The following is a 12500-nucleotide window of genomic DNA, read 5'->3' as shown; positions in this document are numbered from 1 at the left end:
TGAACAGAGTTAATATGTTTGTGTTATTTAATGTACTGTACTACTGTATTGATTTTCTGCATCAGCTTAATCCTTTTCAGTGTTGCGAGGGTGGGAGGAGCCTATCAGAGAAACTGGCTGGACAGGTTTGCCAGTTCATCACAAGGCTGCACAGAGAGACAGACACTGACGTTCATACCTACAGTATAATCAATGTACAGTCTCTATACCCCACGGGCATGTCTTTTCAAATGTGGGACGAAGGCGTACGTACGGCAAGTCCTCCCGCCCACTGAAATCGATGCCGCGTCCAGACTGGAACAGAATGTGAGGGGTCACCTGATCAGGATGGAATGTGAGGGGGTCACGTGATCAGGATGGGCTAGGAGCCGGAGCACTTGGAACAACACGCACGTTCCTGCACGAGGAAGCAGCATGGATCAGTCTTGTATTGATGACGGTGCTTATCACTGAGTGCACCATGACTCACTCGTTTAATTAGTTTAATTTGCATTTCTCTCATTCGGATGTATCATAGCGTAGCATAATTGATTCTGTAACATACAGGACTGTGCTGCTACAATCTAATCCTGCTGAACTGTGAAATTGTATTTATCTGTATTTAACAAACAAACAAACAAATAAATAAACAAGCAAGCAACAAAACCCAAACCAGTAATTGTCACGCAGGCCAGTTTGATACTTTCAGAGCCCTTTAGTCCCACAGGGGGGGTATTTCCCCCACATTGTGCTCTGATACAATGGGAGTGGACAGTGCTATTTATTTGCTGATTGCAGTTGTTACACCGTTGAAATGTCTTGTCAGCTCGCGGGCCATCACAATGAGAACGGGCCAAAGAGAGTATTAATGTTTCTGGCCTGCACTGTTTTCAGCGCCTGCTTGAGTGAGTACCACAGTGTGTCTATGTGCGTGCGCCCGGATTTGTGCACGAGTACAAACGTGGATCTGTATGCTAGTTGGTCGAGCCGCCCCGCGGCTCTTTCATTACGGCGATTGCAATCTGTTAAAGGAGAGATTAGATGAGAGGATGTCTATTAGAGGAATGAATTGCTTCCTGTTTTGTGCGGGTCATTCTCTCACAGGGGATTAACTCCCTCTCAGGGTGATAAAAGCCGGGAGTCGGCCCCCTCTGGTCTTCCACAGCTCATTTAAACACTTGTGAATAATATCAGTTATGGATATTATGCACAGTGACTCTTGAAATATAGGACTTTCGTCATCGTAATCTCCCTTGAATTTCTACGCCCCATTGTACTACAAAATAGAGGTACATTGGAATACACAGTATCTAAAAAAAATTCTAGTATTTTTCTTCAAATTTCTTCAGATTACTTAGATATAAATATTTAAAACCCATGTATTCTTATTAACACACCACACGTCCGTGGACCCTCCTTCCTTCCTTGTATCAACAGTGCACTTAATGGAAGTCAGGGTGAATAAATGTCTTGGTTCTAAAGAAATTAACATAAAACATTTAACATTGAGCTGATCCATAATGCAAACGGAAATAAAACAGAGGTCTTAATGGACTTAAGGACTGACAGGATGCACCATATATGGGCGTTACATTCTGTACAGTCAGGCAAGTATATTATTTTGCTGTGAGCAGTTAAGGAATTCTTTACTCATTAGGTTAGTTTGAGTGTGACTCTGAGTTTAGATTTGTCTGTTTACTATAAGAAGCCAAAACTATTGGAGAGTGTGAGCCTCTTTCATCTCTCTCCATGCACTCAGTTGGAATGAACTGACATTGGCAGGCAAAATAGATGTTTCTAACTCATTTGTGTGTGTGTGTGTGTGTGTGTGTGTGTGTGTGTGTGTGTGTGTGTGTGTGTGTGTGTGCGTGCGTGCGTGCGTGCATGCATGCATGCGCGCATACCGATATGTGACCTTTTTTAGCATTTGTGCCAGAAGAGAAACAGCATCCAAACAAGGAACTATATCAAACAAATGAATTAATAATATACTATTATGACTGTGGGAAATCCACTGCAATGGCTTCACTTTCCAAGCTCAGCAACTTTTAGAAGAGGTGATGCTGTGGGATTTTAATTGGTCGAACCTGTACCTCTAGAAGGACCCTGGAAACAACTTTGGTCTGTAAACCGTTTTCTCCAAAAGGATGTGTCATTATTATGGCTTCTTATTCCAGCTGAAACGGATCTGGAAACCACAAAACCACGGGCTGTAGAGAGAACAGAGTTCTCACCTGCTGCAGGATATATCCTATATCATGTCTGTGAAGAGTGAGAAAACCTATCTTTATATAACACAGCAAATTAACCAGGCAAGTTGGCTGAGCACATTTTAACAAGGTGAAATCAATTGCATCAGTCTTATTTACCACTATGACCTGGGCAAAGAGTTACGTTAGTTGATTTTAAATAGGGGGTGCGGTTCCATTTGACTCCACCAATCAGATTTTTCGAGCCACTCCAGGGATTCAAACAGGTGAATTTTTGGTCACAGGCTCATTTCTCTGCACATTAACCTCCTGTCACCCCGTGTACCTCCTGGGGCCAGATATGCACAAACCTATTACAATAGTAGGTTACAGACAGAACAGAGTTGCCAACTATTTCATCTTATCTGGAGCAATTTGAATACTTTAAAAAGCACATAGAATTCCATATATATAGTTTAGGTAATAAGATGCTCTAAATGCAGAATGTCTGACCGTATTACAACACAAAACAGTACGGTTTTGTCCATGATCATAGGAAAATCGATGTGATGCTATGAATCTGTTTATGGTCGTATACAATGCAGTGTTTTGATGACATACACAACCTGTTAAAAAGAATCAAGAAAGGGGGCACGGTGGCTCAGTGGTAGAGCTGTCGCCTCACAGCTAGAAGGTCCTGGGTTCAATTCTCACCTGGGACGCTGTGAACGCTGAAGGAATGCGTGCCCGTCCGCATGTCTTCGAGTGCCCACCGCCCGGGTGGGGTCGTCAAAAGGGCCTTTCTGTGTGGAGTTTGCATGTTCTCCCCGTGCCCCCTGGGGGTTTCCTTCATATAGGAACCCCTCACCAAAACATGCAATATCCTGGTTGCTAATGTGGTGCCTCCTCTGGTCGTTAGGGGCGCCTGTTCGGAGGGAGGGGAACTGGTTGGAATAGCGTGAACCTCCCACGTGCTATGTCCTACCGGTGAAGCTTCCCCTGTCATGTGAAAAGAAGCAGCGGGCTACTGCCCATGTCTCGGAGGAAGCATGGAGCCAGTTTCGGCTCTCCCCAGATGCGAGTTTTGACCCACCTGTCAATCACAACCACAGATGTGTACACGTCGGAAGCGAATTTCTGAAAAATGGACCGTGGTTCGAAAAAATAAACGCCACAATAACGCTCAGCGAAACTTCGCCGTTGGTATGCACGTTGCATTGACTGATATAGGTTCAGAAAATATTATTGATGTGCGAATTAATCGCACGAAAAAAACGCTCCCGATGTGTAAGGACCTTAACCGTTGAAGAACCATAGTTTGATGTTGAGTATATTCATCTATATCAAATGATTCTCATCTGTACAGTGAGTATACCTTTCATTTCAGCCCCTTTATATCATGCCAATCATGCATATTATGTGAATGTCCATGATTTCACTGTTACTGTGGATGGATGTGTGTATGTTCTCTCCTTCCTTCCCAGCCTCCACTTATACCGCTTTCAGACAGACACGGTTCTGCTTCTGGTTCTGGTTCTGGCTCCGTTCTGGAGTCTCAGAACCTTGGTGCTTTCTGGCGAACCAGTTTAAGCAGAACCAAAGTGGGAGGACGTTATTCGGTAGTCCTCCTTCAGTTTTTTAAGTTGATTCATTATTTGGTCTGGCGTTCGAGTGAACCCAGCCTTGGCCATCTCTTCCGCAAGTTCGGCATACAACTTGCTCTTTCTTGTACTGCTTTCTAGCTTTTCTTGAAATTTGGTAGATGCCCAAATCGCCACTAGACATTTGGTTTCCTCAGCAGACCACTGCAAAAAAAAATCTCCATGTTGTCGCTGCCTTCTTCTCCTTCCTGCTCGTCTTCACAGCCTAGAATGAGACACGCCCACTGATGATGTCACAGTTTGCAAGGGAAAAACCAACTATTTTTTGGTTCCGCTGAGAACCAACTTTTCAGGTTCCGAACCAATTATTTTTTCGGTCTGAACGCGCCGGCCGGTTCAAATTTTAATGTCCACTTTGACTTTTTGCCCTTTCCCCCTGTCCCACTTCAGTCCTGTCTTTTATTCTCCCCTCTCTTATTCTCTTCAGCTTCTGGGTCCTGTGCCCCCCTCTCTCTCCCCTCTCTCTCCCCTCTCTCCCCCCTCTCTCCCACCTCTCTCCCACCGCTCTCCCGTGTTTTGTATTTTGAAACTGCTGAGCTATCATCGATCTCTTTCTGGAACAGGATTTTTTCCCCGCCACACTTCTGGGTATTTTGGGTCATGGCGTAACTTTCCCCCGTTAGGTCACGTAGACGTAGCAAACACGTCTGGGCCGAACGGTGCGGGCAGGAAACGATGGACGATACGCGGAGGAAGGAGAACAGGGAAATGAATCAGCTTTTGGGTTGGTGATTAGTTTAGTCTGCACTGAAAAATGGATGGGCATACAAACAACACCCACGCATGCATGCACACAGGCTCAGAGGCACACATACACACACACACATGCTCATACTGCAGGCAGGTAACAAACACACACACACACACACACACACACACACACACACACACACACACAGAGTGCATCAGACTTCTTGTGGTCAGCACAATAAATGAAAAACTTGTGCTGTGCTGATTTGGTTGTAGGTCAGGTACTCGCCTGTTAGTTTCCAGGGTTACCCAGTAGTGGGACTTGATACTGTACACAGCTGCAGCTGCTAAAATGATATTGACTTTGCCAGAGGCGCATTTCAACATACCGATGCCACGAGTGCTTCTGTGGGCTTTTTAGGAGTTCATTACAGATCACGATGCGTTCATACCAGTGGTTCTCAATCCGCTCCTCGACTACAAGAGCCCTGTTAATCGGGGTGTGAGTGACACCTGGGATCGCCGCAGGTGAACACAATTAACTAGCTGGTAGGATTACAACATCAGCATGGCTCTGCTGCTACAGGAGCACGATTGAGAACCACTAGTTTGTCCAATCTTCTAGCGCACTGGAGTGGAGAATCACACACTTAATGAGAAGATGAAGTGCAGAGAGCAAGATGGTGGAAAAATCCTTAGCCCACATGCACACACACGCACACGCACGCACGCACGCACGCACACACACACACACACACACACACACACACACACCTTATACAGTACATTACATTCACACATACAGACATTCCATTCTCACCTCTAAAGAGCAAGTCAAAGTCACACCATTGTCTCTTACATGCAAGAATCCTGCACCTCCATCGGGAAACATCTGTGCATTCTAGATATTGCCTTCACGGCACGAGACAGGCGTAAAACAAGTCATCCATATTAAGACTTCTCAACATCTGCATTCACCGCTGCTTTACGATAGGACCAGGAGAGCTTACAGGATGCAGCAGCTGTTCAGCTCCATCATCTCCTCTTCTCTCTCTCTCCCTCTCCTCTGTGCCTCCTCTCCAGCTCCCCCCGCGCTCCGGCTGTCGGTCAACGAGACTCTGGTGGTGGACCCCGGGCGGGACGTGACCCTGACCTGCGAGGTGACCGCCGGCTTCCCCGCGCCCACCGTGACGTGGTCGCGCTACCCCGGGCCCCTCCCCCTCAGCGCCCAGGTGCGCGGGGGCTCCCTGATGCTGCGCGCCGTCACGCCCACCGACGCCGGCTTCTACAACTGCACCGCCGTCAACAACGTGGGCAACCCCGCCCGCAGGAACGTCAACCTCGTCGTCAGGAGTAAGTCGCTTCTGTTTCCACAAGATTCTGATCCACATTTATTGCGGGTGCATTGGGTGCACCCGTGTAGTTTGTATCGCTGTTTCAGGGATATATAACTAGTTATATTCTCTTTGCGTTTAATGTGTGTAGCCTAAGCTACCATAAGGCCCCATGTGTGGCCCCATAAGCAAACACACATTGTAAAAGCAGGCATCACATGTACAGTGAAACAAGTTTAAGACTGAATAATCCGAATCATGATTCATAACCTGTAAAAAGGTTCTGAGGTGTGTCCAGATCCTAAGTATCCTATTTGGAAACAGGAATTATGGATTTGTAACAAATAGTAAATCCACCTGAATAGCATCATTACCATCATGTTCTCACCTTGTGAGTGTGTGTGTGTCATCATGACAACATGTTGGTGCTGGAGACACCTGCTATATTGTAGCTCAGGGATACTCAACTTGCTTTGCCCGGGGGCCACTTTCGTGAAATGATAGAAGGCCAGGGGCCAGTTAATAAACAAACAATATACATTTTTCTGTAGCGGATTGTAGGTTTTTGGGGTGTCAGCCGGAGTTTAGTCTGACAATGTTGTGCACACCGGATAGTTAGTTAGGGTAAGTTGGTTAGTTTAAGTACATACATAAGTGCCTGGGTAGCGAGCAGACAGCAGTATTTGACAATTTAGCAGCTAAATCATAGATTATTGAGATATTCCATATTCCGGACTGAAATGCTATAACAGAAGTGGAGTATTGGCCAGAATGTTATGAACATTTGGACACTTATTCAGCGGGTATCTTGCATGTTGCGTTCAGGTGCACTGTAAAAGAAAAAAAAAATGCAATTCCATCGCGGGCCGCAAGTTGAGTATCACATGTAGCGGGAATATATTTGTAATTATATTGTAGCCATATATATTTGACTAGATACAGATGAAGATTCATTCTTATGATCTTTACTAGGCTTAGTGTGTACAGTATGATTGTGTTTCTGAACGTGTGTATTTGAGCATTCAAACGTGTGTGTTTGTGTATATACTGTATGTGTGTTCGTGCATTTTGTGCGCGTCTCTGCGTGCATGTGTGTGTGTGTGTGTGTGTGTGTGTGTGTGTCATCATGTGTGCCTCTACAGTATGCGTGCGTGTACTGCACGCGTGTGACACGTGAGCTGTTGATCCATCCTTAACGAGGGCTGATGTGAGTCAGACTAGGAGGGTTAAGTAGCGCTCCTCTCTTGTTCCCTGCCTGTTAAAACAAAAGCCTTCCATTCTGCCTCCCCTCCGGCTATTTTTAGCCCCTTTAATCATCTTCATTCACTCCAATTAGTCAGAGCGGAGTGGAAGCAATTAGCGACACTCTCTTCTGTTAGTTAACACTGCAGAGAGCGTCTGCTGGATGGCTTTCTCATGTTAGCTTAATGGACCTGAACGCATCGTCACACCAGCACAGGTGGCAAGAAGGTGGATGAGAGACACACACACACACGCACACGCACACACACACACACACGCACACGCACGCACGCACACACGCACACACACATACACACACACACGCACACACACACACACACACACACACGCACACACACACACACACACACACACACCACTCTGTCTCCACACAGGTAAAGTTGCGGCATCATGCTAAACATATGGTCATTACTTGACATCCCCCAGCTCCACCCGAGCAGCTAGTTAACGAGCACGGAGAAGCAGTTTGAATCAAGCGCTCCTCTCCTCCTCCTCAGCGCCGCCTGTCTCTCTCTTAGTAAAGAGAGAGAGGGTTGCTTTGTATTCAGCGTGGAAGTCTGTTGGGGAAACACAGCCTTTGAAACTGTAAATTAAATGTGACAGTAAGAGTTACTCTGTGTTCTTGATTTGGTTTCCACCGCCTCCCCTGTCCCCTCTGTTATTTTACTCTGGGCCTTGCTGATTTTGTTCTCTCTCTCCCTTCTTCACAATCTATCTCCCTCGCCCTATCTCCCGTTCAGCGTTTCATTTTAAACGTCCCCTGGCCACCCACTGCGACCCTCATCTTGTTTGACCGCCTTCTCTCTCCTCTCTCTCTCTTCCTCGGCGCGCAGCGATGGGTAACCTGACGTTCCAGATCACACCGGACTCCAACAAGGACAGTGAGAGCATCCAGATGGGTCGCGACCTCAAGCTGTCCTGCCACGTGGACGCCACCCCGCAGGACAAGGTCAACTACACCTGGTTCAAGAACGCCGCCCCCATCTACAACTCCGACAGCCTGATCCTGCTGCGGAGCGACCCGGACATGGCGCCCGGCACCAGCAGTCTGGAGATCGTGGACATGAAGTTCCGTGACTTGGCCACCTACAGCTGCGTGGCCAACTTCCCCGGCAGCAGGGTGCCAGAGCTGCGCGTAGATATTAACATCACTCAGAACAGTGGTGAGGTGTTCTTTTTCTCAGACTCTTAGTTTCCATGTGTGCCTTAAGGCCTTGGTCACACTGATCCGTGGTGTCTGTCCGTGTGCGTTCATTTCTCTGTTCACTTCCATTCATTTTCAATGACAGCTGTCCGACTGTCCGTGTAGCACTCAGAAGTGTACGTATCCAGAACATTTGCATACGTTTTGATGGACAGAAAGTTGAAGAGGGATGAACTTTTTCTGGATGGACGTATCGGATGGTCGGATGGTCGGATAGTCACTGTCCGTTTAGTCAATCAGAGTCGAGGTCTCGAAAGGAGGCGTTCCGAGATTTGTTTCAACTTTTCAAAGAAGATGGCGGCCGAGGCGGTGAAGGAGGCTATCATTAATGCTGTGTACACCATCCCGCTGTTGTACAACGTGATAGTCAGTGTCACCATCCGATTTCTCCATCTAATCTGGTCATTCGGTGGCATTTTATTGCCACATAAGTAACGTAGCGCACAGAGATAACAGCTAGCTGACGCCAGCTTTCTTCTTCTCTCGGTTTATAGGCGGGTCGCTGACACCTTCAAGGTGCTTACCGCCACCTGCTGTACAAGTAGGTTACTTGTACATGCAACGGACATGAATCTATCCGTCTATCTGTTCTGTCCATTTTCTGACGGATCAGTGTGGCCAAGGCCTAAGTGCCTCTCACCTGCAATGGAGCCAACTCAAAACAAGAAAGAAAAACGCAGTAGGTGGCTCCATCCATTTGCACTCTGCAGTCAGACTGATACCAATCACAATCATGCTTATTGTATTTGTGTTTGAACTGTTATTTGTTTGTTTTGTGTATTATTTATTACATTTCTGCATATCCGTCCTGATTGATCATTCGTGGATTCATTAAGGACATTTGCTTACACCATTAAAGATGTGGAAGTCAAACCCAATTTATTTCAGAAACTATATGTTTCAATTATTCATCTGACATGCGCTCTAATATCTTAATGATAGTTTGAAGGAAGAACATTGCTTTATTAATAGGGCTACTATCTCATAATAATGATCTTTTTCCTTTCTTTCATTTTTTTTACAAGTCAACTATACCAGCTGTCCCTTTGGCTTACATTCGATGGGTTAATGGTCATTGAACTATAGAATGGACTTTTAATTACTATGTAAATTGTTCCGTTATCATTATTACGTTTTATGACTTTGTCTTGTGCGATTTCTGCCATGTTGAGTTGGCCTCAATGAAGCCAGTAGAGTGCAAGTTTGGTCTGGATGTACTGTCATTGTTTATGATCTTTTCCGTACTATGCAAGTATACATGTTATTTATGTGAAAGTGAATTAAAGGTCAAAGTAAAATAATAAAAAGAAAAAGTTAAAAACTGCGACCCCTTCCTCCTCCTCCCGTCCCTCTCTCTCCTCTAATCTACTCTCTCTCACTCACTGCAGTCACTCCACCGGTGCTGGCGGTCCCGACGGGGGGGCAGGTGGTCAGCGTGCGCGAGGGAGGCACCACCGAACTGGTGTGCCTGGTGGTGGACGGTAAGCCCCGCCCACCTGTCCTGTGGTCACGAGTGGACAAGGACCTGCTGATGGCGTCCGGGAGGTCCGTGGTGGAGACGCGGGACGGCCGCCTGAGGCTGACCAACGTCAGCCGGGACATGATGGGTCCGTACCGGTGCCAGACCGCTCCGTACAACGGCCTCAATATCAAGCGGCGCGAGGCACAGGTCCAACTCAACGTGCAGTGTGAGTAGAGACTCCTCTGTACGGCTCAGCTATGCTCCCACACACTGTGCAGTGTGAGTAGAGACTCCTCTGTACGGCTCAGCTATGCTCCCACACACACTTCCATGATGCGCCCTTTACGTTGGCGTCATGTTAAAGCAATACATCCACTAGTAGGCAGCGGCGAGTCAAAAGTGTGCGTTTGTGTGTTGTGGAACTGCTCCATTTCGTCCGTATCCGTAAGCTGTCAGAAAACATGCACAAATGAATGCATTTGAGTACGGAATGAAGGCTCTGTCCATGTCCGTGTCCGTATTTAATGTTGCACATAATTGAGCCTTTACTGACCACCTTAAAACATATCTCTCAAACTCACCTGTTCACAATTAGTCTATATTTGAATTATTATATTATTATATTATATTATACTATATTATATTATATTATATTATATTATATTATATTATATTATATTATTTATATTATATTTATATTAGTCTATATTTTATTCTCTCCCTTGTTCTCCTCCTTTTCTTTATGTCCATCCTTTAAATTTCGAGTGTTTGCGATTTCCTATTTTTTCCTGTAGATTTTTTTAAATCTCATGGCTCTTATTATAGTTTCTATTATATTATTATATATTTTCACACTTTGCTTTCACACTATACAAACACATTCACCACCATTATTAATGTCAACATGTTCCTCAAAAAATGTAGAACCATTGAAAAGTCGCCCGCTACAGTATCGTCTTCACTCCCAGTGAGAAAATCCTGTTCTAATCAGTGCAACACCTCACGCTTCCAAAATGTCAGCCCCTCATGAATTAAGCCATGCAGCCTCATTTCCTGATTGACAAGCATGCGCTTTCTAAACGTCTCCGTGGCCTTTCAACGGCTTTTATGGCGCCCGGATTGATGAAACTCATTCAGCCGGGAAACGAGCAGCAAAGTTTTAACGCCGTCATTTGCAATTAAAGTAAAAAGCTCTTCATGTGACAGAGGTTCACTGTTCGAGTAGCATTCTTCCTAATATAATGGCACCTGTGTCCGTCCCTCTGTGAGTGATAGAACTGGCTACAGTAGCACAATGTGAGTGATATAACTGGCTACTCTGTGAGTGATAGAACTGGCTACAGTAGCACAATGTGAGTGATAGAACTGGCTACTCTGTGAGTGATAGAACTGGCTACAGTAGCACAATGTGAGTGATAGAACTGGCTACTCTGTGAGTGATAGAACTGGCTACAGTAGCACAATGTGAGTGATAGAACTGGCTACTCTGTGAGTGATAGAACTGGCTACTCTGTGAGTGATATAACTGGCTACAGTAGCACAATGTGAGTGATATAACTGGCTACTCTGTGAGTGATATAACTGGCTACTCTGTGAGTGATATAACTGGCTACTCTGTGAGTGATAGAACTGGCTACTCTGTGAGTGATATAACTGGCTACTCTGTGAGTAGCTGTGTTTCCATTACAGTTTTTCGCAAAATAATTGCGATATTTCTACAACTTCGACAATGTACAATTGCGACTTGTAGGCGTTTCCATTGAAGTTGAGTTTGAGTGACCTGAACGCAATTCCCATTAGCCTACCAGCAGCTGCCTGCCACAGTGGATCTGCCCCATATCCCGTCCCCTGCATGCTCAAATCCAACCAATGGTCAATGCAAATCACAACATGAAGTTACAACACATATAAACGAGCCTGATTATCAATTCAAAAGAAAATTAGTTGCAAAATGTTGCTGGCTGCGGTGAATGCAGTGAGCGCGACAGGCAGAGGAAAAAAGCCTAATAGCCTAATAGCCTACAACTGGTCCGATTTAGAGATGGAGGGGGGAAAAGGCTGATTTGGTCAATAATCACAATTTTGTGTAGCTATTATAATTATAACACTGCACCTGAAACGTGTGTAATGTATTACTCACAGTCACTGTATTCACTTCAGTCAGGAGCACGCACCGCACCGGTGTGTGCTTGCTTTTCATCCCTTATCTCGCGCTGTGCCAAATGCGCGCACACAGGCAGCCTGTCACCATGGACCGATTTCTGCCATTAAACATTATCTATTTTATATTTATTTTGCATAACACTCGTCTTTCTGCTAGCGTTGCTTCAAAGTTTTCCATTGCTGCGGAGGTTTTGCCACGGCTTATCGAACCGTTTCTTCCTCATTTTTCGCTGCTTTTCCAAAGCAGAATGGGTCACATGACGTGCTAATGCGAAAAAACTGTTTCCATTACACTTTTGCGATAAACTGCTATATCGACACGTCTGAAAAACCACCTCATGAGAGCGCAAAAACGTTTTGCGATATTTGGGAGGTTTTTCGAAATTTACGTGTTTCCATTACCCAATTTCTATTGCGATATTTAGATTTTGCGCATTTATGAGGGTAATGGAAACACGACTAGTGATAGAACTGGCTACAGTAGCACCACAAGCCACACGCTACTTTGTTGCAATGCCACTACTTTAAATCCATTAAAGCACCACATTTTTCCCT

The 12500-nt window shown here is 45.5% G+C and overlaps 1 protein-coding gene across 1 annotated transcript in view; it reads left to right on the top strand.

Moving 5' to 3' along the window:
• mdga1 (MAM domain containing glycosylphosphatidylinositol anchor 1) overlaps positions 1–12500 on the top strand; it is a gene marked incomplete at both ends in the record, with an annotated part of 213739 nt that overhangs the window by 122396 nt on the left and 78843 nt on the right. Inside the window, 3 exons of the mRNA XM_083650343.1 lie at positions 5603–5872; positions 7950–8279; positions 9709–10008. Of these exons, the coding sequence (XP_083506469.1) occupies positions 5603–5872; positions 7950–8279; positions 9709–10008 (900 nt within the window). The remainder of the gene's footprint in view (positions 1–5602; positions 5873–7949; positions 8280–9708; positions 10009–12500) is intronic.

This window comes from Poromitra crassiceps (assembly GCF_964638095.1).
Source record: "Poromitra crassiceps genome assembly, chromosome: 14".
Classification (NCBI taxonomy): Eukaryota; Metazoa; Chordata; class Actinopteri; order Beryciformes; family Melamphaidae; genus Poromitra; species Poromitra crassiceps.
The sequence above is the reverse complement of the archived record's forward strand: the minus strand, read 5'-3'. Positions and strand labels throughout refer to the sequence as shown.